General features: G+C 34.6%; 1 protein-coding gene across 6 annotated transcripts in view; it reads left to right on the plus strand.

Annotated features, from left to right (window-relative positions):
• ARHGEF10 (Rho guanine nucleotide exchange factor 10) overlaps nucleotides 1-26,794 on the plus strand; it is a 242,570-nt gene that overhangs the window by 51,374 nt on the left and 164,402 nt on the right. For 5 of the 6 annotated variants that reach the window (XM_007476218.3, XM_007476220.3, XM_007476221.3 and 2 more), the window contains exons 3-5: nucleotides 15,142-15,324; nucleotides 17,361-17,648; nucleotides 23,795-23,861. In XM_007476218.3, coding sequence (XP_007476280.2) covers nucleotides 15,142-15,324; nucleotides 17,361-17,648; nucleotides 23,795-23,861 — 538 coding nt within the window. Of the gene's footprint in view, nucleotides 1-14,596; nucleotides 15,036-15,141; nucleotides 15,325-17,360; nucleotides 17,649-23,794; nucleotides 23,862-26,794 lie in introns of those variants that run through there. The other variant, XM_007476219.3, reaches the window with a different exon arrangement.

A 26,794-nucleotide genomic window follows, 5' to 3' on the forward strand; every position in this document is an offset into this window, starting at 1 on the left:
AAGGACTCATAATGACCCCATTATAAGTTATATTTTCTTTGAGATAGGTCTATGTCATTCCCCATCTTTGTCTTTTTTAGCTCTTAGCATATAGATCATTGAGCATTTAGAGTTAGACTCTTAAGTACAACATTATCTTCTGTTCCACCTCTACACCTAGATATATGAAGATTCATTGACTCAAAGAGAGCCTGAAATCAGGAGATTTGAGTTCCAATCTATCCCTAACACTAGTTATGTGACCTTGGGCAAGTCAGTTAAAAAGTTACCCTCCCTTAGTTTCCTAAACTGTAAAATAAGGGTTATAACAATAACATCTACCTCCTATGGTAGTTATGATAATCAATAAGATACTTTTTGGAAAATACTTAGCAATAATGTTTGGCACATGTTAGGCACTTAATGAATAGTTCCTTCCTTCCTTCTTTCCTTCCTTCCTTCCTTCCTTCCTTCTCCTTCCTTCCTTCCTTCCTTCCTTCCTTCCTTTTTGCTTGCCATTGAGGTAACTATACTAGCACTTATAGGGAACAAAGAGTTGAGTTTAGCCACCAGTAAGACCTCAGTTAATATTACTCCTAATAGCTACTTGCTTTCTTTTTTTTTTAATGTAACAAACAACTTTTATTTTTTATTTTTATTTTTTTTAATTTTATTTAGTCAATTTAGAACATTATTCCTTGGTTACAAGAATCATATTCTATCCCTTCCTCCCCTAGCCCCACCCTTCCCATAGCCCATGTGCAATTCCACTGGGTATTACATGTGTCCTTGATCAGAACCTATTTCCATGTTGTTGGTGTTTGCATTAGGATATTCATTTAGAGTCTACATCCCCAATCACATCCCCTCGACCCATGTAATCAAGCAGTTGTTTTCCTTTGGTGTTTCTACTCCCACAGTTTTTCCTCTGAATGTGGATAGTGTTCTTTCTCATAGATCCCTCTGAGTTTATTCAGGATCACTGCATTGCCACTAATGGAGAAGTCCATTACATTCGATTGTACCACAGTCTCTGTGTACAATGTTTTCCTGGTTCTGCTCCTTTTGCTCTGCATGACTTCCTGGAAGTTGTTCCAGTCTCCATGGAATTCCTCCACTTTATTATTCCTTTTAGCACAATAGTATTCCATCACCAACATATACCACAATTTGTTCAGCCATTCCCCAGTTGAAGGACAGCCCCTCATTTTCCAATTTTTGGCCACCACAAAGAGCACAGCTATGAATATTCTTGTACAAGTCTTTTTCCTTATTATCTCTTTGGGGTACAAGCCCAGCAGTGCTATGACTGGATCAAAGGGCAGACAGTCTTTTATCACCCTTTGGGCATAGTTCCAAATTGCCCTCCAGAATGGTTGGATCAATTCACAACCCCACCAGCAATGAATTAGTGTCCCCACTTTGCCACATCCCCTCCAGCATTCATTACTTTCCTTTGCTGTCATGTTGAACAATCTGCTAGGTGTGAGGTGATACCTCAGAATTGTTTTGATTTGCATCTCCCTGATTATAAGAGAGCTACTTGCTTTCTGATCCTGGCAAGCCAGTTAAATTCTCCATGCCTCTGGAAACTCTAGGATTTGTCTACCAAGTCAAGAGAGGCTTTGATCAACATTGTTTAGAAATGCTATTTCCATAGCAGGAGTTCCCTATACTAATGATTGCACAGATCTTTCTCACTTTTGGGATTTGAAAAGATTTTATACAGAATTTCTGAGAGAGTATAACCTGATTCCTCTTTTTGCTGAGAAGGCTTTGTGTAAGAGGTGGAGGAAAAGACATTTTCTTGGATATGAGTGCTGATGGGCTCTCCTGTCTTCAGAGTACATTCACTACATAAACCATGAAAAAGAATTCCTTAAAATACCAAACCTCATCTGTTTATTGCATCATGCTTCAGTATTAGTGACCACATATTTCAGTATAATCTAATTTGAAGCATTGAAAGAGATGTCATATGGAAAAATTGTTAAACCTGTTCTGCTTGGCTCAAAGGGCAGAGCTTGAAGCAGAGGGGCAAGATTCAGAGAGACAAATTGTGGCTGGATTAGAGCTGTTTAGAATTGGAACAAGTTTCCTTAAAAGGCAGTGCATTGCCCATTCGTGTGGGTCACCAAGCCATCAGGATGGAGGGAAGGTTCTTTCCCAGGTATAGGTCAGACTCAATGATCCTTCTGAAACACCAACTAATACTTGTGACATGATTCTCTCCTTTGGGTGGAGGTTGAGGGGCAACATTGTGTAGAGGCAAAGGAGGCCTTACTCTCCTAAGGAAAATTCCTCATAATCTTCCAGATACAAAAGGGAAGAATTAGCTGACATGCCCAGTAGATGAATAACAATGAGGTTATTGAGTCAATGCTGATATTATCTCTGAGTCAGAGGAATCAGAGATATTTCCATGTTTGAAAAGATCAACTGTAATGGGAACTAAAGAAAATATTGTTCTCCGAGCTAATAAAATTACTATTATTTGTATAAGCTGACCCTTTCTCTTTTTAAATCAGTTCTGCTACTTGGCAAAAAATATAATCTTAGAGCCTCATTTGAATGCTTTAATTTTTCAGATTTTAAGAATATTTTGTTGTTTTTTAAATAAATGCCTGGTTGGGGTGGGGATCAAGAGGGAGGAGTGTTCAGCTAGGTGACATGGTCAATAGAGTCCTGGGCCTGGAGTCAAGAGGACCCATCTTCCTGAGTCCAAATCTTGGAAACTTACTGTGTGACCCTGGGCAAGTCACTTAATTCTGTTTGCCTCAGTTTCCTCATTTGTAAAACAAGCTGGAAATAGCAGACCACTCCTAGTATCTTTGCAAGAAAACCCCAAATGGGGTCATGAGGAGTCGGACATGACTAAAATGTCTGAACAACAATTCTTTTTTTTTTTTAAATCATGGTTAATGTAAAAAAGTCTGGAGAACACAGTATCAAAATACCAATAGGCACATCTGCTTTGTTTCAGTTCTTTGCTACCCCCAAAATGCTTCTATAAATACTATGGTGTATCCATGAATTTTTGTTTCAGAGAATTTTAAAAAATTAATGATTTTTTAACTACTCTGAATAAGAGATAAGGAAACTGAAGCAAACATTCTTCAATTCAAGGTAGACTAATTGTGTATGTGTGTGTGTTTTGACGGATATTGAAAATGCCAAGCCAATCAACTTTGGAGCCATCATCATTAATATTTATATTTGTTCTGGCACTTTAACTAGAATATGCAGAAGAAAAGATTATGTAATTTGTAAGGAAGAAATTTGATATATTTTTCTATTCTCTCTTCCTCTTCTAGTAGCTCATGGGCAGGCATTGGTTCTTTCTGTCTCTATCTTTCCTATTCTAATCTGTCTTCTACTCAGCTTCTCTTCAGCCTCCATATACTCAGTATTATGTTAATTTGTACTTTTTGTTTCTTTGTAAATATATCTTTAGGTGTTCATGTGAAGTGTAAACCCCTTGAGGGCAGGGACCATGTCTTCTGTTTCTTTTGTGCTTCTCATTCCTTTCCATGTGATATGTACTTTATAGATCTGAATGACTTAAAAAATCTAGAATAGCCTGGTGGCAAGCCTTTTCTGAGTCTTTGAAAGCATCTTTTAGGAACTATATGCCAGTTTTTTTCCAACTGCTAATCCTGAGACCCATATTTCCATTCTTTCCCCTCTTAAGATCCATGTTCATTTGTCTCCTCTACCAACATTTTCAGAATCTTTACCTATATTCCATGTAGACCTGTATGGGAAGATTTGGCAAACAAATCAACATGCATTTTTCCAGGGAGTCCTATATTTCAACAGCATGTGATGTTATCTTCCCTCAGATTTTCTCTACTCTCACTCTCCCTTATATGTCTTCCCAAATCAGCTCTAGTATCTTACTGCCTAGGAAGGAATTCAATCTCACCCTGGTGCCTCATAGATTTTCTTTCTCATCACTAACCTAATTTTATTAATCATATATTTATTTTCTGATATACTTTTCTTTCTCCCAGTTTCTCATTTGTTATGTGCATCAGTTTTTTCACAGCTCAGTGCACTTTTTCATTGCCTTCTGAGTGATACTTATTCAGACAATGACTTACAGCTATACAGATAAGATGCATGAGGCATCCTGCTGGAAGGGACACCATTTTAAAAAGCATTCTGTTATTTTTAGGATAGCAAAGAAAAAAATCCCACAAGTTAGAGATGACTGCAGACTACTTTTGGAGGAAAAAAGAAAGGAAAAAATGTCCTAAATCAATTAAGCACTGTGTATTTATGTATGTTTTCTCATTTCTATAAAATCATTACAAAATATCAAATTAAGAAATTCTTAGTATTGGCTGTCACAGGTTTTCATTGATTTGTTTGTCATAGCAGACACATTGTTATGATTAAACACCTAAAGGAAAGGTATAGAGAAAATCTGATCCTGCTTTTTATTGTTTTAAAAAACAATAAAGGAAGTTGATTTAATTAAAACAAATGAGGAGTTGAAGCTTGTCCTCAGGGAAAGTGTGTGGAAATACATAACAATTATGCGGTATTCCAAGAGATGTGACTGGAAGCAAGTTGTTCATTGATATGCTATGTTGACTCCAAGTGCAGTATAACATTAGGAATATATGTTCACCTAAGGTTTGGGGCACTGAAGCCAACATCATGGCAGGGGGAGCATAATATTTGCCTTCCTAGATTTCTAGTGGTTGTGACATTTGTTCACAGCTGTCTAAATGTATCATTTCAAGCTTTGTCAAACACCCTGTCACTTGAAAGCAGGTGGTGGCTCCTCAACCCTCTCTCATTCTGCAATAAAAATTTATGACTTTACCTTTTCTGCTGGGGACTGGGATTAGGTGATATACAGTAATTCCTCCCTTTTCTCTGTCCTCAGTCACCTCTTATTGCTGCCCAGCATTTGTTAAAACAATCTGTGAATGCCTCTTTTTGCAATTCAATTCTAGGGGGCTCTGTTGTTCTTTGGATCTTGGTTCAAGTTTCATCAAAGAGCCTTGTGGATGATGCTTTCCAGGTTTCTGAGTTGCCATAGGAATAAAACGGACTCCTAAATCTTTAGTCATGACATTATGGCACCTAACAGAGATTTAGAGTTAAATCCAAGGCCTATCCAGAGGCATCTCTTGTTAGCAGGATCTTTCCAACTTAGGTGCTTGAGTAACATCACTGGAGAGTAGAGAGTAGAAAGGAATCTATCCATGAGAAGTCCAAGTATTTTGCTAACAGGCTAACTTTATCTTGTAAATAATAGATCTTAGTGATTTAGTGCTGGAAAGTAGCCTAGAGGTCACATCGTCCAACAATCTAACACTGACATTTTATTGATGAGAAAACCGGATCCTGGAGAAATGAAGTTATTTGTCTAAGGTAACACTGGTAGTAAATGCTAGAGTCAGGATTCAAATTCAAATTTTCAGAATTCAAATAAAATATTTAACTAAAAATTTTGTTTGCTGTTCTTAAGTTGACATATCAACAGACAAATATGAAGCTGTGGACCTTTGTTATATACAGCTTTTTAGAGTATGTAACAAATACAACACATTTGTTCCAGAGCTACCCTTCTTATGTTTTTCTTCATCTGAATTTCCTTCTCTTCTCTGCTTTTTTCTGTTTCATATGATGCTATTTTATTTCCATTTTTTTTGTTAACATGCTCAGAGTTAATTTAATATCCTTTGGTTGTTTCATTTGTGTCTAACTCTTTTTGACTCTACTTGGAGTTTTCTTGGCAAATATAGTGAAATGATTTGGCATTTCCTTCTAAAGCCCATTTTACAGATGAAGAAATTTAAGGAAGCAAAGCTTAGTGAGCTGCCCAGTGTCGCACAGCTAGTGTCTCAGGTCTGATTTGAACTAAGGTTTTCTTGACTTTAGGACTCACTCTATCCCCTGAGCCACCTAGCTGTCCTCTACATATATACTTCGAAGTACATTTCTCTTATTTTTAGTGATTTCTAGCATTTTTTCACTATGGTTATTTATAGCTTACATTTCTTCTTTTGAGAAGAATGTCCTTTGAACATTTATCTCTTGAGAAATAACTTTTTGAACCAATTCCTTGGGTATTTTGGATGAGATCTTTATTAGAAAATTTGCGGCACATATTTAAACATTTAAACTCAAGTAACTGTTCTCCCAATTAATTATACTGATTTCTGTATAAAACCTTTTCAATTTAATATAATCAAACAGGTTTTTTTTTTTACTTTTCACGAGGAGATATTTTTTACATAAGTATCTCCTTATTGTTCCTCCAGTTTATTTATGATTTGATCTTTATTAACAAGGTCATATAAACATTTGGAGCTTATTGTGGCACATGATATGAAATTATCGTCCAAACCAGGGATTCATGATTTTTGTGTCACTAAGTTCTTTGGTAGTTTCTTGAAGCTTGTAGAAGAGTAGCAAGGGCTAGGCAATTGAGGTTAAGTGACTCGCCCAGGGTCACACAGCTAGGATGGACCTAGGGCAACATTTGAACCCAGGACCTTTTGTCTCCAGACTTGGCTTTCTATTCACAGTGCCACCTTGTTGTCCCCCAACTCAATAATGTTTTAAAATATAAATGTATGTACAAAGCTAAATTTTTAGTTAGAAGTTAATGGAAATAAGGATATAATCTTTTAAAATCTTTTTCCTTAATAAGTTCATAAACTGCCTGAAATTTATCCCACAAATTTGGGAATTCTTGGATTCCAAGTTGATAACTCTTTGCTAACCCCAATTTCTCCCAGGTTGAATCATTATCTCACTATTTAGGGTTTTGTTTATTGAATATTCGGTTCCTATAATTGTCATCTTCTAGGTCTTATGACCTGACCTGTTGCTTTGATCAGCTCTTCAATTTTTTTAAACAGTTCTACTTAGTTTGGATGATTATTTCTTTGTAAATATAGTTTGAGGTCTTATGTTATCTCTTTCTTTCTCTTTTTTTTCATTATTTCTTTTCAGATCTTTTTGTTATTTTAGATGAATATTATTTTCTTTCCCCACCTACCCCCTGCTTTTCTCTAAGATTTAACTCTGGAACCTTCATTGGCGTGGACTGAATAAGTGAATTAATTTTGGTGGTATTGTTATTTTTGTTTTATTGGCGTGACCCAACTATAAGCAATTAATCTCTCTCTAGTTATTTAGATCTATCTTTATTTCTGTAAAGAGTATTTTGTAGCTATATTCATATATTTTCTATGTATGCTTTGTCAGATAGGCTACCAAGTATTTTGCATATTAAAGTTATTTTGAATGAAATTTCTCTTTCTGTCTGTTAGCATTTAACTTTTCTTTAAAACAGTTTTTGCACTTGAAGATTCTGAAAAGTATTATTTTTCTTATTGTAAATGGGATTTTGTAAATGTACTGACTTGTTTTTTTAGTTGCCCTCAGTCTAGTTTCTTCATAAATAGTTTTCCCAGAAGTATTTTCTGTAATATTTACAAAACTCTTCGACAATACTGTTAACAGTAATACTTCAAATATAATTACTTAAGAAGTGTGTTGACAAAGGGAAATTTAATACCTCAATTCTGAGTCATTACTCTTAGGAATCAGAGTATGTGCTCCACAGTATTTATTGTTACTAGGGTTGCTAAGATTTGATATTATCATAGAAATTCTTATCAGAATATTTAATCTATATTAATTCACATTTATATTTACATAATAAATACAAAATTTAAAGAGATAATTAGCTAGTTATTCTTGGTCATTTTTCAAATAAATGATTCAACTACTCAGTTTAGTACTTTGGCTACTCTTAAACTGAAAGTTTCCTAAATTTATTTCAGTCAATTGAATATTTTCTCATTAAGATTTTTCATATGTTTTAGAAAAATACTTTTTGACATGCTTTGCAAACTTAGGACCAACAAAAAGTTATTTCAAATAATATAAATACAAAATGTATGGAAACACTTGAATAGAGCTACATGTTTACTAAAAGATTTCAAGCCTCTGCTTTTTTTTTTTTTTGCTAGATTTAGTCTATAATTAGAGGCAGATTGATGAAATCCATGGAGAGCTCAGAGTTAGAAGGACCTAAGTTTAAATCTTACCCTGTCAATGCTGGTGTTATGACCCTGGCACAGTTATTTAATCCCTCACAGTCCCCCGGTAAACATTTAAGATTAAATTCTACAGATCAGTTGATGTATCTGCATTGGTATAGTCTCCCCACTGAAAGCACCCTCTATTAATGAAATCACAGATCTGGAGTGAGGAAGACTCATCTTCCTGAGTTCCAATCTGACCCTAGACACTAGCTGTGTGACCCTGGGCAAATCACTTAACCCTGTTTGCCTTCATTTCCTCATCTGTAAAATGAGATGGAGAAGGAAATGGCAAAACACTACAGTATCTTTTCCAAGAAAACCCCAAATAGGGACATGAAAGAGTCAGACATGAGTGGAACAAGTGAAAAAAAACACAAGTATTTTCTTGGGAAAAGTGGAGCTTACATGGTAGGTTGCAATATGGTAATTCACAAAACATTTTTGCACTTAATAATTTATATGGATCTTGGAAGTATTAACTACTAGTATTCAGACAACTGCCACACGTAAGTACTCTAAAAATCAACTTTTGCTTTATTTGTCACCAAGAAATGATATTCCCTTGATGCCACATCTACCTGACTTGCCCTTTAAGGAGGTGAAAGGAAAGAGAGCTAAACTATGTTGCCCAACTTGCTGCCAGGTCCTATCTTGGGTTTTTCCTTAGTTAGTCAAAAAACTCCATTATTTTAACATAGTATATTTGTTTTAAGATTTAAAGATTTGAAGAAATGAATGCTCATGGAACTAAAAATTGCATTGTCAACTAGTCTTATTCTACAAGCAACTAAATCTTGTTTCAATGAATGTTATCACAAGTAGAAAACTAATACTAAAAGAAATCTTGCTAGACAGGTTCAATAGAAACTGGGACTTTTTTGTGTGTGTTTTAAAAAATAAACTCACAAAAATAACAGAGTTGAAGGCAGAGCCTAAGAAGTTTAACTTCTACTTGACCAGGAACTCCATTTATAATGTCCCTGACTCGTAGTCACCTACCACTGAAACATTTTAGTTTTGGACAGGTTTTATTATGAGGAAAATTTTTGTTAAATTAATCTTGAATCTCTGTCTGCATTTCTTTTTTTATCTCTATTGCTCTCTGCATCTGCTATTTACTCCTCTTGGTTCTATTCCTTGAGGCCAAGGAGAAGACAACTTCATAGCTCCATCAACAGTATTTTAGTGTACTTGTCTTTACACAGACTTTCTAAAATAGACTGTTTTTATTTTATTTTATTTTTTGTTATTTCTGACATTTTGCTAGGTGATAAAAATTTCCTTGCTGGCAAGTTGAGTTGTTTTGATTTACTTTTAATTTTATTGAATTGGAGTCATCTTTCCTATGGTTGTTAAGAGTTTTCAGTTCTTTAGAGAACTACTTATTCATATCTTTTGGAGAAGTGTATTCATTAGGGAATGGATCTTGGTGTTATATTCTTACACTGATTCCTTCCAGATTTTGGATATGGACTCTTCTAATAAAACATTGAAATCAATAAATTTTCCCAGTCTATGCTCCTTATTGTAGCTCCCTTGATTTTGCTAGTATAAAAAAGCTTTTCCATTTCATGTAATCAAAATTTATTTTCTTTTTTTATGATCTCGTCTGTTTCTCTTTTTGCCAATAATTCTCCCTCAAGCCATAGTCCTAAAGGGAATCTACTCTTGTTTTCTTCCAATTTGTTTAGTGTTGTGACCTTTTGTATTTAGTTCAAATATTATTTTTGAGCTTACTGTGATATGGTATAAGATCTTGGTCTAAACTTAACTTCCTTAAACTGCTTTCTAATTTTTTTAGTAGTTATTTTTTTAAAAGAGTTTTTATTTAAACTTAAAATTTCTAATAATTCTAAATTTCTAGAATAATGAATATTCTTTCAATTATTTAAATAATTATTTTTTTCAAAAGATTTTGTCACTATGTAGGTAAACATTGTGTGTTTGGGGATATAGACTTCCAAATATTATACACATTTTACACTATTTTAGTGGGGTTTCCTAATCTATAATTTCTCCCTGAATTTTGTTAATGTGTAGAATTACCAAGAAACCAAGAAACCCATTTATCCAAATTAATAGCAAAGCAGAAATCAGAGAAAGCATCTGTTGGAGAATATATCTTAGACAATACATAGTGAAGGAGTCTCCCATCAAGAGCAAGAATCCAAGATAGACAAATAACAGAGAAATATTTAATACAAAAAACCATTTACAAATAGAGAAGTGGTCAAAAGAGATGAATGGTTCCCAAAGCAAGAATTACAGATTATTAATAACCATATGAAATAATATTCCAAATCATGAGAAAAACAATAAAAATATGAGAAAATATAAATCAAAACAACCCTGAGATTTCATAGAGAAATCCAAACTGGCAAAGACAACAAAAGATGGGAATAGACAGGCAAAGCAATGAATTTTTGGTGAAACAGTAATTTATTATAATCTTCACAGAAAGTAATTTGAAATTATCCAGATAAAGCTAAAGTGGCTAAAATGTTCATACTTTCTGACAGAGTCCATGCAGAACACATATCTCAAGGAGGTTATTGAAAAAAATGAAATAAGGAAACAGCTCCATATATGCCAAAACTGTACAGCAGCTCATTGATTAGGAAATGGCAAAAAAAATATTATAGTACATGATACTGGAATAGTACTGTGTTATAAGATATACAAAGTTTTATGGAAAAGTTATCCAAATCACTTTTTGAACTGATCAGTGTAAATAATCAGAATCACGAAAACAATATATGTAATGACTATACAATGGAAATGAAAAAAATAAACATCAAATAATAAAAAAAAATAATGTGGCGAAATTATAAAGAAACTAGCTGAGCTCCAAAGAATAGTTTGAGAAGGTATCTCTCCTCACTCCTCTGAAGAGTTGGGAAGATTGAGGATGTTGAACAATGCATATAATTTCAAGGTTTTTTAAAATGTATTCATCATTTTTGCTAAACTTTTTTCCCTTTTCCTTTCTCCTAAAAAAATTCTTTATTATAAGGAATGGCTCTCCAGGATGAAGGAGGGATACAATAGAAAATCTAAATGGCATAAAACCAAAAGATATTAATAAATTTATATTAAAATTATTTGTCATCACTTTATTATACTTAGTTACATCCTAGCAAAGCAAAGTTTTTAAAAGGAATAATTACTAACAAAATATAATACTCCTATTAACAGAACATGAAATATACAAACAACCTAATCATAGAAAATGAATCTGAACAAGTGATAAAGGAACTACCAGTGAATCATGGAAGCCCTGGCCATATGATTTTGCAGGTGAAGAAATTCCTATGCTCTCAAATTAATCTAAACTTCAAAAAATCATAAAGAGAAATGAGCCCTCAGTTTTATACTACTTTTAACTCATGGGATCGATCTGAAGAAAGTAATTTGTAAACCTTGAAGCACTATAGAAATGGAAATTATTATTTTTGTGGTGACTATCCAAGTGGTACAGTTCTGACAGTTACTGAGGCCAACTATGTCCTTGCCTTTAATTTAATTTTCTTATCTGGACTTATCTTTATCACAAATTCAAAGGGTCAGAATCAAGTCCAGAACTGACTTAGATGGCCTAATGCAAAGTGAAGTGTGCAGAACCAGAAGAACATTGTAGTGTTCATAGTGACAGCAATATTTCTAGATGAACAATGTGAATGACCAAGTTATTCTCAGTTAATTCAGTGATCCAAGGTAATCTCAGAGACTCGTGATGAAAAATGCCATCTTCCCTTGGAGAAAGAACTGGAATCTGAATGCATACTGAAATATACTATATTTCATTGTCTTTCTTCTCCCTTTTAAATTTGAGATCTTTTCCACAAAACAACTAACATAGAAAAGTGTTTTACTTGATTACACATGTAAAATCTATATTAGATTGTTTACTGCCTCAGGGAAGAGGGAGGGAAAGAGAGAAGACAAAAGAAGGTCAGAAGAAGAGAGAATTTGGAACTGAAAACAAAATTGATTGTTAAAAATTGTTTTTACATGTAATTGGGGAAAAATAAAATATTTTCAAATAGAAAAAGATCAAGTCAATAGTAATTTCTTTAACCTTTTGAAGGATTAAATTATCACCAAAGAAGGCACATATTTTTAAGAGTGCATTCTAGGTCATGGAAATGCTTTTTATTTCTCTATCATGTTTCCTGTCCTGTAGGTTTATAGTGTACTCCCATGATAATTTTCCTCCTTTTTTCCCTTTTTTTAAACCCTTTTTTCCATCTTGGAGTCAATACTGTGTATTGGTTCCAAAGCAGAATAGTGGTAAGGGCTAGGCAATGTGGGTTGTGACTTTCCCAGGGTCCCCACAGCTGGGAAGTATCTGAGGTCAAATTTGAACCTAGGACCTCCCATCTCTGGGCCTGGCTTTCAATCCACTGAGCTACCCAGCTGCCCCCATCTCCTTTTTCCTTTTTTGATCTTCAGTCCAGTATTCTGTACCTTGTTTCCCCCTTGGGCTCCTAGATTTTCTTAATTTAAGTCTATAATATATGCAGTATAGTTTATTCCTTCCCTCTTCCACCTTTCTATTCTCTTTCTTGTCCATAAGACATATACTGGGCTAGATCATGATAATGACTCCTATTATCATTCATCTCTAGGTAGTCAAATGTTTTTCCTTGTAATGGGGTTGGGGGAAGGAAATGTGCATTTATTAGGTACCTGTTATTTGCTAAGTACTATGCTAAAACACTTTACAAATATGATCTCATCCTGTCACTATTTAAATCACTAGTTCATCTCACTTATTACTCACATGTGCTAAGTTAGTATGGAAATATTTGGAAATATTTGGAGCATAAGTTTCATTGTTGGCTCTTTGGATTTTCTCACTTATGAATCACTGAGTGTGCTGCTTCCTATGGATTCTAGCTGGGTAGATGTACATAGACAGACCTCTGCCCATTTACCCATTCTTGTCAGTTTAATGCAGGCATAATCAGATTCAAAGGAGTCCAAGCAAATATATTTTTAATAATGTTTCATTTCTAGGCAAAAATTCATCTTACTGTTTCCAACTCTGATCCAGAGACATCCTGGACCACTTCATCAAGTTTGTTCTCTCTTCTAGACCTATTTCCTGAAGATTTAACATTCTTGTAGTTGTGATCCATTTATTAGACTCATTTTGGTTAATTTGGGGCATTTCTAGTTTACATTTTTCAATCTTGTCTTCTTTCGTGCTTCTACTTTGTTGAATTCTTATTATTTCCACCTCCCACTGGATATTTATTTATATATAAGAGGATCTTAGCAGGGATTGTAGCAGAGTCTGGACAAAGCCCTCTGTGGAGGTGGGTCATATAGTTGGAAGAGTGCTGATTTCTTTAGAATCAGAGGAATTGGGCTCATATTCCCAGTGTATCACTTCCTAGACATTTGACCCTCACCTTTCTGAACCTCAGTTCCTCCGGTTACAAAATGAAGAGGCTAGACTTTAAGATTACCTCAAAGGTCCCTTCTGTCTTTAAACTTGCCATATTATATCAGGCTCTAACCAAATCTCACCCGAGCTATTGCAGTTCCCTCCTACTTCATCTTTCTGCTTCAAATCTCAGAGTTTGTGGGGATCGTTGGTACAAAAACATGGAGATAGGAGATGTACTGTCATGTGTGAGGAACAGCAAGGTCAGCATGGCTAAATTGTAGAGTCTCTAGAGAAAGCTGATAAATTAGTATGGGATTCAGGTTGTAAAAAGATTTAAAATGTAAGCAAAGGAATTTATATTTGATACTGAAAGTAAGTATAGTTATAGACCTGGGATGATGGTGGTGCCCACTAACAGGTAAGTTTAGAAGAATATTGCATTAGGGAAATTTTTTTTTTCCCTTTAGAAGGAAGAAAAGAGAGGCAAGCAGGTGGTTCAGTGGAATGAGAGCCTGGCCTAGACGTGAGAGGTACTGGGTTCAAATCTGGCTCCAGACACTTCCTGGCTGTGAGACCTTGGGCAATTCACTTAGCTTCCTTTGCCTAGTCCTTACTACTCTTCTGCTTTGGAACCAATATACAGTATTGATTTCAAAATGGAAAGTAAGGATTTAAAAAGAAAAGTAAGAAAAAAAGCTTAAAGTCTATCAACATGTTTGAAGATATTTTAAAGCTATGTACATAAATAAAAACCACACTAAGGATAGCTGTGGAGATTTAATAGTGATTTAGTAGTGATGTTTGATTTTTTTTTTTGCCCCTAAAAGGTTGTCACTTATGAAAACTAGGGTTGAAGTTTAATACTTCAGTTTAAGCAATGGACTCTCCAGTAATTTGCATGGATTGCCAAGAGAGTGTTCTGATCTTTAATAATAAATTCAGCTGCAGTTTCTTTACTCTCTCCCACCTCCCCATCAGAAGTCTGTATGAATGGTTTTGTTATTGGCTTTGCAGTAAAACATGTTAGATCAGCAGATCTTTGCCTCTTGAACAAAGAGAAGCCCTGGAAAGAATTCTTATTACCATGGCAACATAAACAATGAGGCCCAGTGAATATATTGAGTTCATCATAAGGAAGATGTACAGCATGTCATAGCTAGTAGAAAAGCAAATAATATATGATAATAATTTGAAATAGTAAACTTCACTTGAAGTTTACCCTCTCCCTTCCATCCCAGTGGGATTGCTTTAATGCATTACAAAAACTTGGGTTTCTCATAAATTATTTTGAAATCTACTCAATGATGACTAAAGTATCTGTGGTTGATTTCTTGTTTTCTTTTAAGACAAAACTATGGGATTTAGAAGCAGGGCAGAATCTAAAGCAAAACTTTTTGAATTTCTGTCATTAATCAGGTCTTAGAAATTGAATTTAAAATTTCCGCTGTTGTGAAAAAAGAAAGGGGAAACAGTATGATTTGACAATAGAAGTGAAATTCTGGAAGATTTATTTGGAAGTTTTTTTACCTTTCCATATTTGCTAGTAGAAATGTCAGCTAAGAAACTGATATATAATTATTGTGGTAAATAATTGTGGACAAGTCCTGGGATCAGCTATTTGTCATCTGGATGTTAAAATTTTTGTATTGTTAACAAATGCTAACCATTTCCATATCTGTTTTTGTTCAGCTCTAGAAAATGAGTTTAAAAGTGCCACTAATAATAATGAAGAGGAAGAAGGAGAACAATTTGATTTCGACAGTGGAGATGAAATTCCGGAAGCTGATAGGCAAGCACATTTACCATCATCCGAATCTGACTCCAAAGGCTTTGCTGAAAATAAAGAAGTTCCATCTACAGGGGAATGTTCAGGTAGTCCTGCGATGTGGCTTGAGTAATAATTTTTAGAACTTGAATTGATTTCTATGCCTCCCCTCACTCCCCCCATTGTATTCTAGAACCCTATTTTAAATATCCTAAAGAAAAAGTGAATTTTTAAGAAAGCCAAACTCATACTTTTTTTTTCTTTTAGTTTTTCAATTCAGTAAACATTAAGTACCTACTATGGATGGGAATACTAAAAGTATAAAAGTATAAAAAATACTAAAAATAAAGAAAATACTAAAAGAGGCAAAAGGCAGTCCCTGCACTCAAGGAGGTTAGAATCTAATGTGGAAAGACAACAGACAAACTAATATATATAAAACAAGCTACGTGCAAAATAAATAGGAGATAATTAAAAGGGGAAAAGCACTGAAATTTAGGAATTAGAGAAGACTTTCTGTAGAAGATGGGATTTTAGCTGGAATTTAAAGGAAACCAGGGAGGTCAGTTTAAATTTTGGATGTATTTTTCTTTAGGTTCAACTTTCCATATTTTCTAATTAGATTTTTTTTGGGTGAGGTGAGAGATGTTTTCTTTCAGAGAAAGAATCCATCTATTGGAACTTTTAGAATTCAATTAAAGAAGCATTTTTTAAGTGTTTACTATATACCAGACTTTGTACTGGTACTGAGGAATTCAAGGATAACAATCCATTCCATGCTTTTTTTCATGGATCATAGACCCAGAGAGAAAAGATCTCAGAATCCATCTAGTCTGATGCTATTATTTTATAGATGATATTACTGAGCCGCAGCATGGTTTGATTCACCCAAGGTCTTACAGGTCATAAGTGATAGAGCCAGGACTACTTGAACCCAGTTCTTTTGACTCTGAATACAGGGCTCTTTCTGTACCATGCTAGTCCCCGTGTCATGGATAAGTATCCACATAATAGTGTGAGGAGGAAGAGAACAAGAAAGATTTTGGGGGTCATAGGGAAAACTTTCCATGAAAGGCAGCAGTTCAGTTGTTTCCAGTGTTCTACTTTTGGGACCTCATTTGGGGTTTTCTTGGCAATGATCCTGGAGCAGTTAGCCATTTCCTTTTCCATTTCATTTTATAGATGAAGAAACTGAGGCAAACAGGCATTAAGTGACTTGCATAGGGACACAGAGATAATAAGTATCTGAGGCTGGATTTGAACTCAGGGAAAGTCTTCCTGATTCCAAGCTTAGTACTTTGTCCACTGTGCCACCTAAATGCTAGAGGGTGGTACTGGAACTGAACTGTGAAAGAAACAAGACTCTCTAAGATATGAGCAGAGAAGCATATAAAAGTCATGAAGGACAGCTTGTGCAGAGAGAGCCAGTTTGGCTGATACAGAATGTATGATGGGGAATAATCTGCACTAAATATGGAAGTGTAGACTACAGTTGGATTATAAAGGACATTAAATGCCAAATGCTGTCCTAGAGACAATATAAAGCCTCTGAAGAAATTAACTGAAAGCAATGATGTGTTGATTCAATTCAAATCTATGCTGGATGTGGTGACTTATTTTATCTAGGATTTACAAAGTAGGCAAACTGGTTGGATTAAAGCAAAAGCCCTGGAATTGTGAACTAAACACTTACATGATATGTCAGGAATGCTGATGTAATTGTTCAGGTGATTAAGATGATTTGTTTACCTGACCAGAACTTTATTTTATAGATAGTTTCAGTAGTTACTGAGCTATTGAAATTCTTGCTGTCCCACAAGAGTTCCATCAATTCCATTCATATTCTCCAAAGATTTATTTGTCTCTTACAGATAAGATGAATTCCTTTGATAGCGTCTCCATCATTAGTCTAAGAAATTAACCTCTTGGGCTTTTATCATCGTAGGTATTAAGGACCAAAAACTTCTTGCAAAAAATCAGGGAGTTCTAACATCAGATGATAAGATTTAAAGGGGAACTTTTTTGTTTTATCCATTTTGTTTTCCTTTTTCAATTTCAGATAAATACTGAAGAGAAATATTTGATGGGTATGATTATTCTATGACACATAAAAATGAAGATTTTTTTTCTTTTTCTTTCTTAGAAGATGGGAATGAAACTGGAGGAGATAATTCGCAAGCTGCAGAAGCTGGCAAACTACCTGTACACATGAAAGTAAATCCATATTCAGTCATCAATATTACACCATTCCAGGAGAAGGAGCAATTGTCACCAGATCCAGGTGCTGAAGAAGAAAATTCAAGCTCCAGTGTGCCCAGTGTTTATTCTGTTCCTGTGCCTTGTGGTTATGCAGTTCCCTCCAATTTACCACTGATACTTCCAGCCTACTCTAGCCCCATAATCATTCGTACTCTCTCTGTGGATGAAGAAGGTAATTTTTAATTTTATATGTACAGAAAGGGAATTGATAGATATGATTATTCTGGGCTGTAAACATTATAATTTCCAATTTTAAAAAATCCATGAATTTAAGATTCATCAACAAAAATGAACATATTGATGTCCAAAGAACAAAAAGAGGATTTTATATGAAATTCTATCTTTATATTCTTTATAAATTGCTAGATATAGGTTAAATTATACAAACAGGGAGAAAAATTACCCTTTGTGTTCTTTTTTATATTTTTTCTCTTCTGTGTGTTCAAAATGTTCTGTTGAACTTTTCTTTCATTTTTTAAAATCTGTTACTACCCACTAATTATTACTCCCTTCACTTGCTGCATCCATTGTTCCCTTTCCCTGTCTATCCCCATGTAGAAGGCCTGTTTTGCAACAGATAACTATAATCATGAAAAACAAAGCAGAATGTTAGCCACATCTGAAAATATCTCATTCTGCAACTCTAGACCATCACCTCTCTTCCAAGGAACAAAGACATGCCTCACCATCTGCTCTTTAGAATCAAGAATGGTTAGTGTTTGATTGAAGTTTTGAAGTCTTTCAGTTATTTTCCTATGAAGTATTGTGTTCTTTTCTGATTTTTCAAAGAATTTAGTTTGGAAATAATAGCAGATCTTGAATTACTTTCTTTCTACTAAAGGAACACAGATACTCTTTTGGAGAGGGAAATATTTGTTAAAAGATTTAATTGTCTGTTCATTCCAAGTGCAAGCAGTGTTTAGCTGACCTATTTTCATGAATTGAAAGCACAATAAGTTATTCTGAATGTAGTCATTCTGTCCTGAATCTAATAGAGTTAGATCAATGTGACCAAACTGTTTAAATTTCTTTTTTAAAAATTGTAAAGGTCTATTTTGTTTTGTAATTCATTTTTTAAACTTTTCAAATTCAATTTTTAATTCATTTTAAGGGAGAGAAATATAGTATAAGATCTGTTTAATTGATGTTGTATTTAAAAAAGGAGCTTGTATAAGCTGTTGTGAAATAAGCCATTTCTAGGAATAATGAAGAGTAGAGTCATTATATTTTTGATGTATTCAACTCCTTCCTAGCAGCTGAAGAAAAGAGTAAGTGTGTGCCTGTAGTGGGAGAATATGAAGGGAAAGGATTTCTTTTCTGAACTAAAAAAACAAAAGTGACATTGTCCTGATTGAGGAAAATAAAGATCATTTGGGGTTTTTTGCTTTCTAAGTGCAGAGACATTTTTTGGTCTGACATTATAGAACAGATCATTAAAGAAGTGGTTAGTAAACATTGAGGAAACTCTACAAGTGGTGATTACAAAGAGCTACCATGGCTCTTTACATCAATTACAGGTTATGCCAAGTTAGTAATGAACTAGCATGGTGGTAATTCATAGTAATGATTCAAAAAACATTTGCTTACTATATGCCAGGCATTATGCTAAGTATGTGGATACAAATATTTTTTAAAAGACATAATTTTGGGGTTAGCTAGGTGGCTCAGTGAATTAAGAGTCAGGCTTAGAGAAGGAGGTCCTGGGTTCAAATGTGGCCTCAGATACTTTCTAGCTGTGTGACCCTGGATAAGTCATTTAACCCCCATTGCCTAGCCCTTACCACTCTTCTGCCTTGGAACCAATACCTAGTATTGATTCTAAGACTGAAAGTAATGGTATTTAAAAAAATTTTAAATAAAACAGGTGGTCTCTGCCCTCAAAGGAGCTTACCTTCTAATAGAGGAAGGCCATTTATTTGGAGAGTGATGAATGGGGAAGGATGCTTTGTTCTAGGGAGGAGATAAAGAGAGGAGCAGGCAGATGATAGGGTAATTTAGGAGGAAGGAATATAAAGTGCAAAAGTAGTGAGTAGCTAGTCAGTGATTGTAGTGTGGACTAGTTTGTAGAGGAGGTAGCTGCAATGGACTTTAAAGAATGAGCACATATCTCATCATTTCTCTCCCCTACTTAATAAGTAAGATCCCATGGTTCCCTGGTTCTCTAAGATCAAATACAAATACCTCTCTGGCATTTAAAGCCCTTCATAATTTGTGGTGATAATCTGGATACAACCAACTTTCTAGCTTTCCTTTATGTTATTTCTCTTTGCACATTTGATGAGGGTATATTATAAGGGTAATTCAGATGAGGGATCAGGGACAGAGTTTGCAAATTCAATAAAGTAGGAGAAGTCAGGATAAACAGAGGGAACAATAGACAGCTATAGGAAACAACAGTTCATCCAGTTTGGCTAGAATATGTGGTATGTGAAGAGAGATGGTATCAAATAAAGTCCAAGAGTTACTCTTTGCATAAGGAATAAAATATGGATTTCTTAATTTATTATTCAAGGAGCTTTATAATTTGCTTCTGATTTTTTCACATTATTCTTCTTCAAATAATTGTTCCAGCCAAACTGGAATAGCCTTGATTCTACTTTATTTTCTCTCTCTGTGAGTTTTCAGTCTCATTCCCCCCACGAATGGACAGAATCTTTCTGCCAACCATCTTCGTGTTAAAATCCTCTTTCCAAAAGACCCAGCTGAAACCTCCTCCCTGTAGCCTGATTTCTCAACTTCCTACACCTGGAAGAGGACTTTCTATCTTCATAGCTTTCATATCTGGCCCTATATAATTAGTCAGATCAACTAGAATTTTAGTTATTTGTTCACTTTCATAATGTGTCTTCTACTAACCTGTAAATTTGTTAAGAAAACAAATTCCTACTTTTTAACTTTTGTATTTCCAACACCTAACATAGCACCTTGCTCCTAGTCAGGGTTTACTAAACATGTACTGAATTAAATCTTGAAGTTAATTCTTGAGAAGGCATTTCTAAATAATGGTTATGTTCATAATAACCTAATAAATATTATTACTTTTTACTTTAAAGGTCTTTAAATAAGTGTAATTTCCTTTATAATTCCTAGCTAATAAAGAAATAAGTTCTGTGGCATTTAAAAGAGTGGATGCCATAAACTGTAAGAGTTAAAATGGTTGAGGGTCATACACTGTAGTGATTAAAATAGTGGAAGACTTAATTTGTAGTAGATATAAGAGTGGGTGAGTAAATTGTGACCGCAGAAAATATATTTTCACTACAGTGTCTTGTTTTAAATCAAATATAAGGTGGTCGCCAGGGAAATATTCCCAATTATGAATATACCCAAGTCAACTGGGTTTTATAGAGAATTTAATTAATAATACAATGAGGAATTAAAGAAAGAGAGAAAGAGTAAGAAAGGAATAAGTATGAAGGGCCTTAAGCCAACATGGCCTAGACCTGAGTCTTAAGAGAGAGAGATCAGTCAGTCTTTTATCACTCACCACAAGATCTGTCTAAGCAAGGATATAGACACCAGTTCAGCCAGCCATTCTTCTCCAGAGAGAGATTCTTCTGACTGTCCTCAAAAGCCTCTCCCAAGAGCCTCCTCCTTAGAGCACTCTCCTTCTAAGAGCCTCCTTAGAGACTGTTTTAGAACCTCTATCTCTTTTCAACAGCCTGTCCTTTTCTTATATAGGGGTTTTTCTCCTATGCTACCTCCCCTAAGTTCTTCCATCTACCAATCACAGTAGATGTTTTCCAAAGGACAGCCCATTCTGAATTCACACCTGAGTAGACTAATCCTTTTAGTAATCCACACCTGAGTAGGCTAGAATCTCCGTGTAAGTTTTTTCCTCTTTGCTCCTTGTAAGTTCACAAGTTGCCTGACCTTTATAGGTACTTAGCACCCCTTTGTATTAATTCTAAAAATAGGCATGGCTTAAGTATGGGTGTAAGTATTTTTCACTGTTCAGCAAGGAGTTTTCTCCCCTAAAGCAGGTTTAAGTATGGGTGGAGTAGAGGTCTTCCCATTTCTGATCTAAGTAGAGTTCTCACATTTTAGATCTAAGTAGCTTCACTGTTTAAAATGGAAAATAGTCCCAATAGGGAATTGTCCCAATGGGGAATGGTCCCAATGGGGAATTTTTTTAACATTCACAAGTCTGAGAAATTTCAAGATTCACAGTTCCCTAAATGAATTAATCAATGTAATTTATCAAATGCCTTTTGTATTGCCAGTTACTGTTAGATGCTACAGACACAAAGGCCAAAATGAAATAATCCCTTTTCTCAGGAAATTTCCATGCTATCAGAGGAACATGTATATGCATTAATATATAAAATAAATATAAAATTTGGGGAGGGGTCTCATTAGCATCTGAGCCCATATATCCCCGATTCTCAAGATCAGTGTTTTAATTGCTTTATCCACTGCCTCTTAGCATACGGCATATGTGAGGAATAACAAGAAGACAAGCTGGGCTAGGCCATCAGTTATGCAAAGGGAAATAACATAAAGTAAGGCTAGAAAGTTGGTTGTATTCAGATTATCACCACAAATTATGAAGGACTTTAAATGTCAGCCAGGGATTTTTATTTGATCCTAGAGTACGAGGGATCTTAAGGGAGAGATATCGCTAGCTCTGTGCTTTGTGAATATCACTGGCTTCAGTATAGAGGATGAATTGGAAGGAGGAGAGAACTAAGTCAAAGAAATCAAATAGGAGGTAGGAGTATAGAGGAGAGGTGGTGAAGGCCTATATTAGGGTCATTGGTCACATGAATAAATAAACCATAATATTGTATTATTTTTAAAAAATTGCATTGGACTTTATAATATGGCTCTCAAATTTTATTTCCCATGATTCAGGGAATCTTAGCATGATTAATAATATTAATTAATGTATATAGTAATCAAATAGTATAAAATAACACAATATTGATAATAAAATTCTTTGTAAAAATAATAAAATACATAGTAAAAGCACATACTTCAGTGTTAAAAGAATTTTTCATATGCTTATATTAACTTCTATATAAGGATCAGTGAGAATTTTTATGTATTTCTGTGTCTGGAGTTTGGGTCAGAGATTCCATCTAATCTACTGCTTTTTGCAATTTTTTTTCCCTTAGGAATCCCTTTTAATAGAATGTGGTTGATAAATGAAGGGGCAAAGGGTTCTTTTCCTAAATAAGTGATAAACTCCTCATATCTATTGGAGATGTGGACAGGCAGATAGTTTGATAGAGACCAGCTCTTAATTAGCTATCCATCAGTTAGAAACATTTTGGAATATCCATGGTATGAGCTCAATATTGAGCTCCCCAAACGCTTATAGGTCTTTCATGGTCAATTTATAGGACCTAGGAAGATCTATATGCCACTTTGTTGGTTATTGTTCTGGCCTACTAATTAATATATTATATATATATGTATATATATATATAATATATATATTCAATAAACTGATATTTCTTACCCAAATTCAATGTCTTGAGATAATTTTAATAGTAAGAACGTTAATGTGATAAATTTTTTTCCCTATCATAAGGGCTATGTGCTATTGACCCTCTGTTTTTCTTCCCCCAGATTGTCTCCCTTCTCTGCCTTTACATGGCTGACTGGCAGTCTGTGGGCCCTCATTGAGATAATCTGGTTGATCTTTTGCTTCTCATAGAAGCAGTTTCCAAGTTGGTCAATATACTCTGCCATATCTTTATGGAACTATAATGCCTGATATTTTGGTCAAATTATTTTTTTTGGTTCAGCCTCCTATATATCAGCCACAAATGTATTTTGAGATGTATTTCAAGGGAATATCATTGGGCCTAGAACCTTTTTAGAGCCAAAGAATGTTTGAGTCCTTTAGATGCCTTCAGTTTTATGAAGTAGAACATTTTAGATTTAAATTTTAAAAGAATCTTGATATTTCCCAACCATTTTAATAGGTTGTTCTGATAGATAGATAGATAGATAGATAGATAGATAGATAGATAGATAGATAGATAAACTAGTTGTCATTCATTTCTACCCTTTAACTGATGTAAGGCAACAAGGGTATTACTTAAGACACAGGAAAACAGAACTGTTATGGGAAAGGGTTATGATGAACATAGCTAGACATAGATTTGGAGAAAAGGAAAGTGGTTCTACTAGTTGGTTAAAAAAAGACCTAGAGTTTTATATTTGTGCAATAACTCATAAACTGCCCTTGTCAGCACAGAGGCAAATGACTTAACTTGCTTTTTTCTTTATTCACCTTGCTCCCTTCCACTCCCAACATTTCTACAAAAGAAGACACAAAATAATTAGTAATTTTCCTATCTTTTCTAGTGGATACACAGGAGGTGACAGAAGAGTCCCATTTCAATTCATTAAGTTCAGAAGATCCTCCAAACAGGTATCTATGTCTAATATATACATACGGTATGCATACATATGTATATGTATATATTTTATTCAAATTTGCTTTCTTTCTTCCTTCTACATTTCCAAATTCCCAGGTCTTTACCTCTTGGCTTATATAAAATGAGATGATTCTCAAATATCTGTTGTTAGGTGTGATGCCTCCCATGACATCTTGATGTCTCCTCCAATTCCAAATGCCTCATGGATATCTTTAACTGGAATCTCAACATTGTCACAAACTCAACATGTTTAAAACCAATTTCCACTTTCTGTTAACCAATTCCTTCTTTCTGTTAACACTCTTGCAATCTGTCCAATCTAAGTTAGAAATTTTGATGTCATCCTGATTTCTCTCATTTGTCACCCACCTCCATTCAATCACCAAGTTCTTTCCATACTTTTATTCATTAAGTTCCTTCAGATATTGTCCTTTCCTCTCTACCCCTGCTGTCCCCATGCTAACTGGTTTAAATCCTTATCTAATGCCTAGACAGTCTCAATAGTTGCCTACCTTGTTTCACTGCCTCTACTCGTTTTCTCTCACCTCTCACAGCCCTTTGTTCGAAAAAGAATTCAGGTCTCCCACCTTTCCAGAATTATTATATGTTACCCTCTTCTCCTCACTCTACAGTCCAGCCAAGCTGGTGTTCTTGCTGCACCTCACACTTGACTCGTTATTCTCTCTTCAGTAGATTTGTGCTGGTCATTTGTCATGCCTGGAATGCTTTTCCTTCTCATCTCTCTTCCTTGCAATCCTTCAAAGTTCTCTCTCAAAGATCTCCCTCACAGTTCATTTAAAGTACAATCTTCTACTAGAAGCCTTCCTTGATTTCCCCACCCAGCTAATAATGCTTTTCCTCCTAAAAGTACCACGTTTATTTCATAAATACTTTTATGCATTCAAACTGCCTCCCTTGATTGAGTGTAAACTCTTTGAGGGCAACTTCTTTCATTCTTCTCTCTATACCTCCCACAGCTTAGCACAGTACCTGGCACATGAGAATAGGAAATAGAGACTGGATCTATGATTTCCTTGGCATAGTGAACATCCAGGTGAGGAAATCCTCTCTACCAATGCAGGTTAACACATTCTTTGCAATGTATGGTTTTAGAAAGTTCCCTAATGCATGGAGAAATTAAGTACTGAAGGGCCCAGAACTAGTATATATTAGAGATGATGTTTGAACCCAAAGCTCCTTGATTTCCAAACTGATAATCCACTCTGCTGTACTTCTTATGTTCCTGGTTCATTGGTTGAGATCATTGAAAAATAAATATTCCTTAAATGCCACTTCTGTTCTGTCATCCTCAGAAACCTTCACTAGCACCTTACTGTTAATCAGTAATCAATAATCATCAGTCAATCACCAAGAATTTTTCATGTTAAATATAAAGTCCTCAATCTAGTGTAGAGGAATTTCCAGAATTTGAACCCAGGCTATCATTCTAGACTCCCTACTACTTCTATTATACTACCCTTGAGTCTATTTGTTCACCCTAACTTCTCCAATTTTTGAAATCCTATTCATTTTTAAAAATTCAACTCAAATCTTACCTCCTTTATGAATCCTTTACTGGAATCCTTTATGAATCCTTTACTGGCATCCTTTATGAATCCTTTACGCCTTCCTCTTAAAAACAAGCAAGTTATTTGTGAAGTCTTGGGAGAAAGGAGACATTTCCCACCCGGACATAATGTTTATGGCTTCAAGACCCATACACCAGCATGCTGCTGAGATAATTCTCCATTTGTAGGAGACATTCTTACATATTTCCTGTCTTTTTGAGCTGTTCAACCAAAACTTCTTCAAACTCTTTAGTTTAATAAAGCCTTACTTTCCTCTTAGGACACGATCTATCTTGTAATCCTCTCCATTAGAAGCAGGGCTCCCCCTTTCCCTTACAGTTGTAAAGGACTAGCATATTTCTTATTCCCTTGGCCACGTTCATATCATCTTTCCCTAATCTTTCCTCTTTATATATATATATATATATATATATGTATATATATTTGTATCATGTATTTGTATCACGCTTTCCTTATTTTTCTTGGTGTTATCTACTATCTTTTTACATCACTTGCTCAAATCTATAAGACTGTGGTGGTTTGGTCATGATTTCCTTGATACCACAGCCTCTGCCAATCATAATCAAACACATTAGTATTCATGTTGACAACCCCCCTCATGTCCTAACTATATGTTTCCTTGGCTTCCTAGATTTCTGTTTGGAAAGATTTATAACTTAATCTGTTGTGTGTCCTTTGGCAAATTGCTTCCTATTTTTAGGACTCAGTTTCCTTATCAGTGAAATGAAAGGTTTGCCTAATATAATTGCTAAAATCTATTACATTTTATAATTTTTATATACATACATATATATGGAAATTCTTTCCACAAACCAATGTTTATTTAAAAGCAAGTTCAATCTGTGGCAGAGTATACCCCTCGGCCATATCTAAGAGTTGAATTTTGGAATGCAGAGATAAAGAAGAAAGAATTAAGATTTAGGATATGTTTCCAATTCAAACCGTCATTGCTTATGTATCAGCCAAGGCTTGGAACACAGCCTTTGCTATTTGTGAATAAGTTCTTTCTTCTTGCAAAGGGCTTAAAAAAGACTGTTTTGTTTTGTTTTTAGGGAAAAAGGCTTATATTTTTAGAGTACTACATGAGTGTTTTTAAAATTAGAAAATTGAAGCCTTTTTAGGCACAAAGTATTTATTTAGATATTTAATAGCTAATTATATTTAAAAATATTTTAGGACTTCCATGATTCTTTCTATATTTATCTGAAATAAATCTATATTTATCTGAAAATGAGAACTATTAGAAATAAGAATTTTTTTTTTCACAGTAAAATACAAGTTGCTTCAGGTTGGGGATAGCTTCACTTTAGTTTCTCTACTGTCTAGAACAATGCTTG

This window comes from Monodelphis domestica, chromosome 1, assembly GCF_027887165.1.
Source record: "Monodelphis domestica isolate mMonDom1 chromosome 1, mMonDom1.pri, whole genome shotgun sequence".
NCBI classification, from domain to species: domain Eukaryota; kingdom Metazoa; phylum Chordata; class Mammalia; order Didelphimorphia; family Didelphidae; genus Monodelphis; species Monodelphis domestica.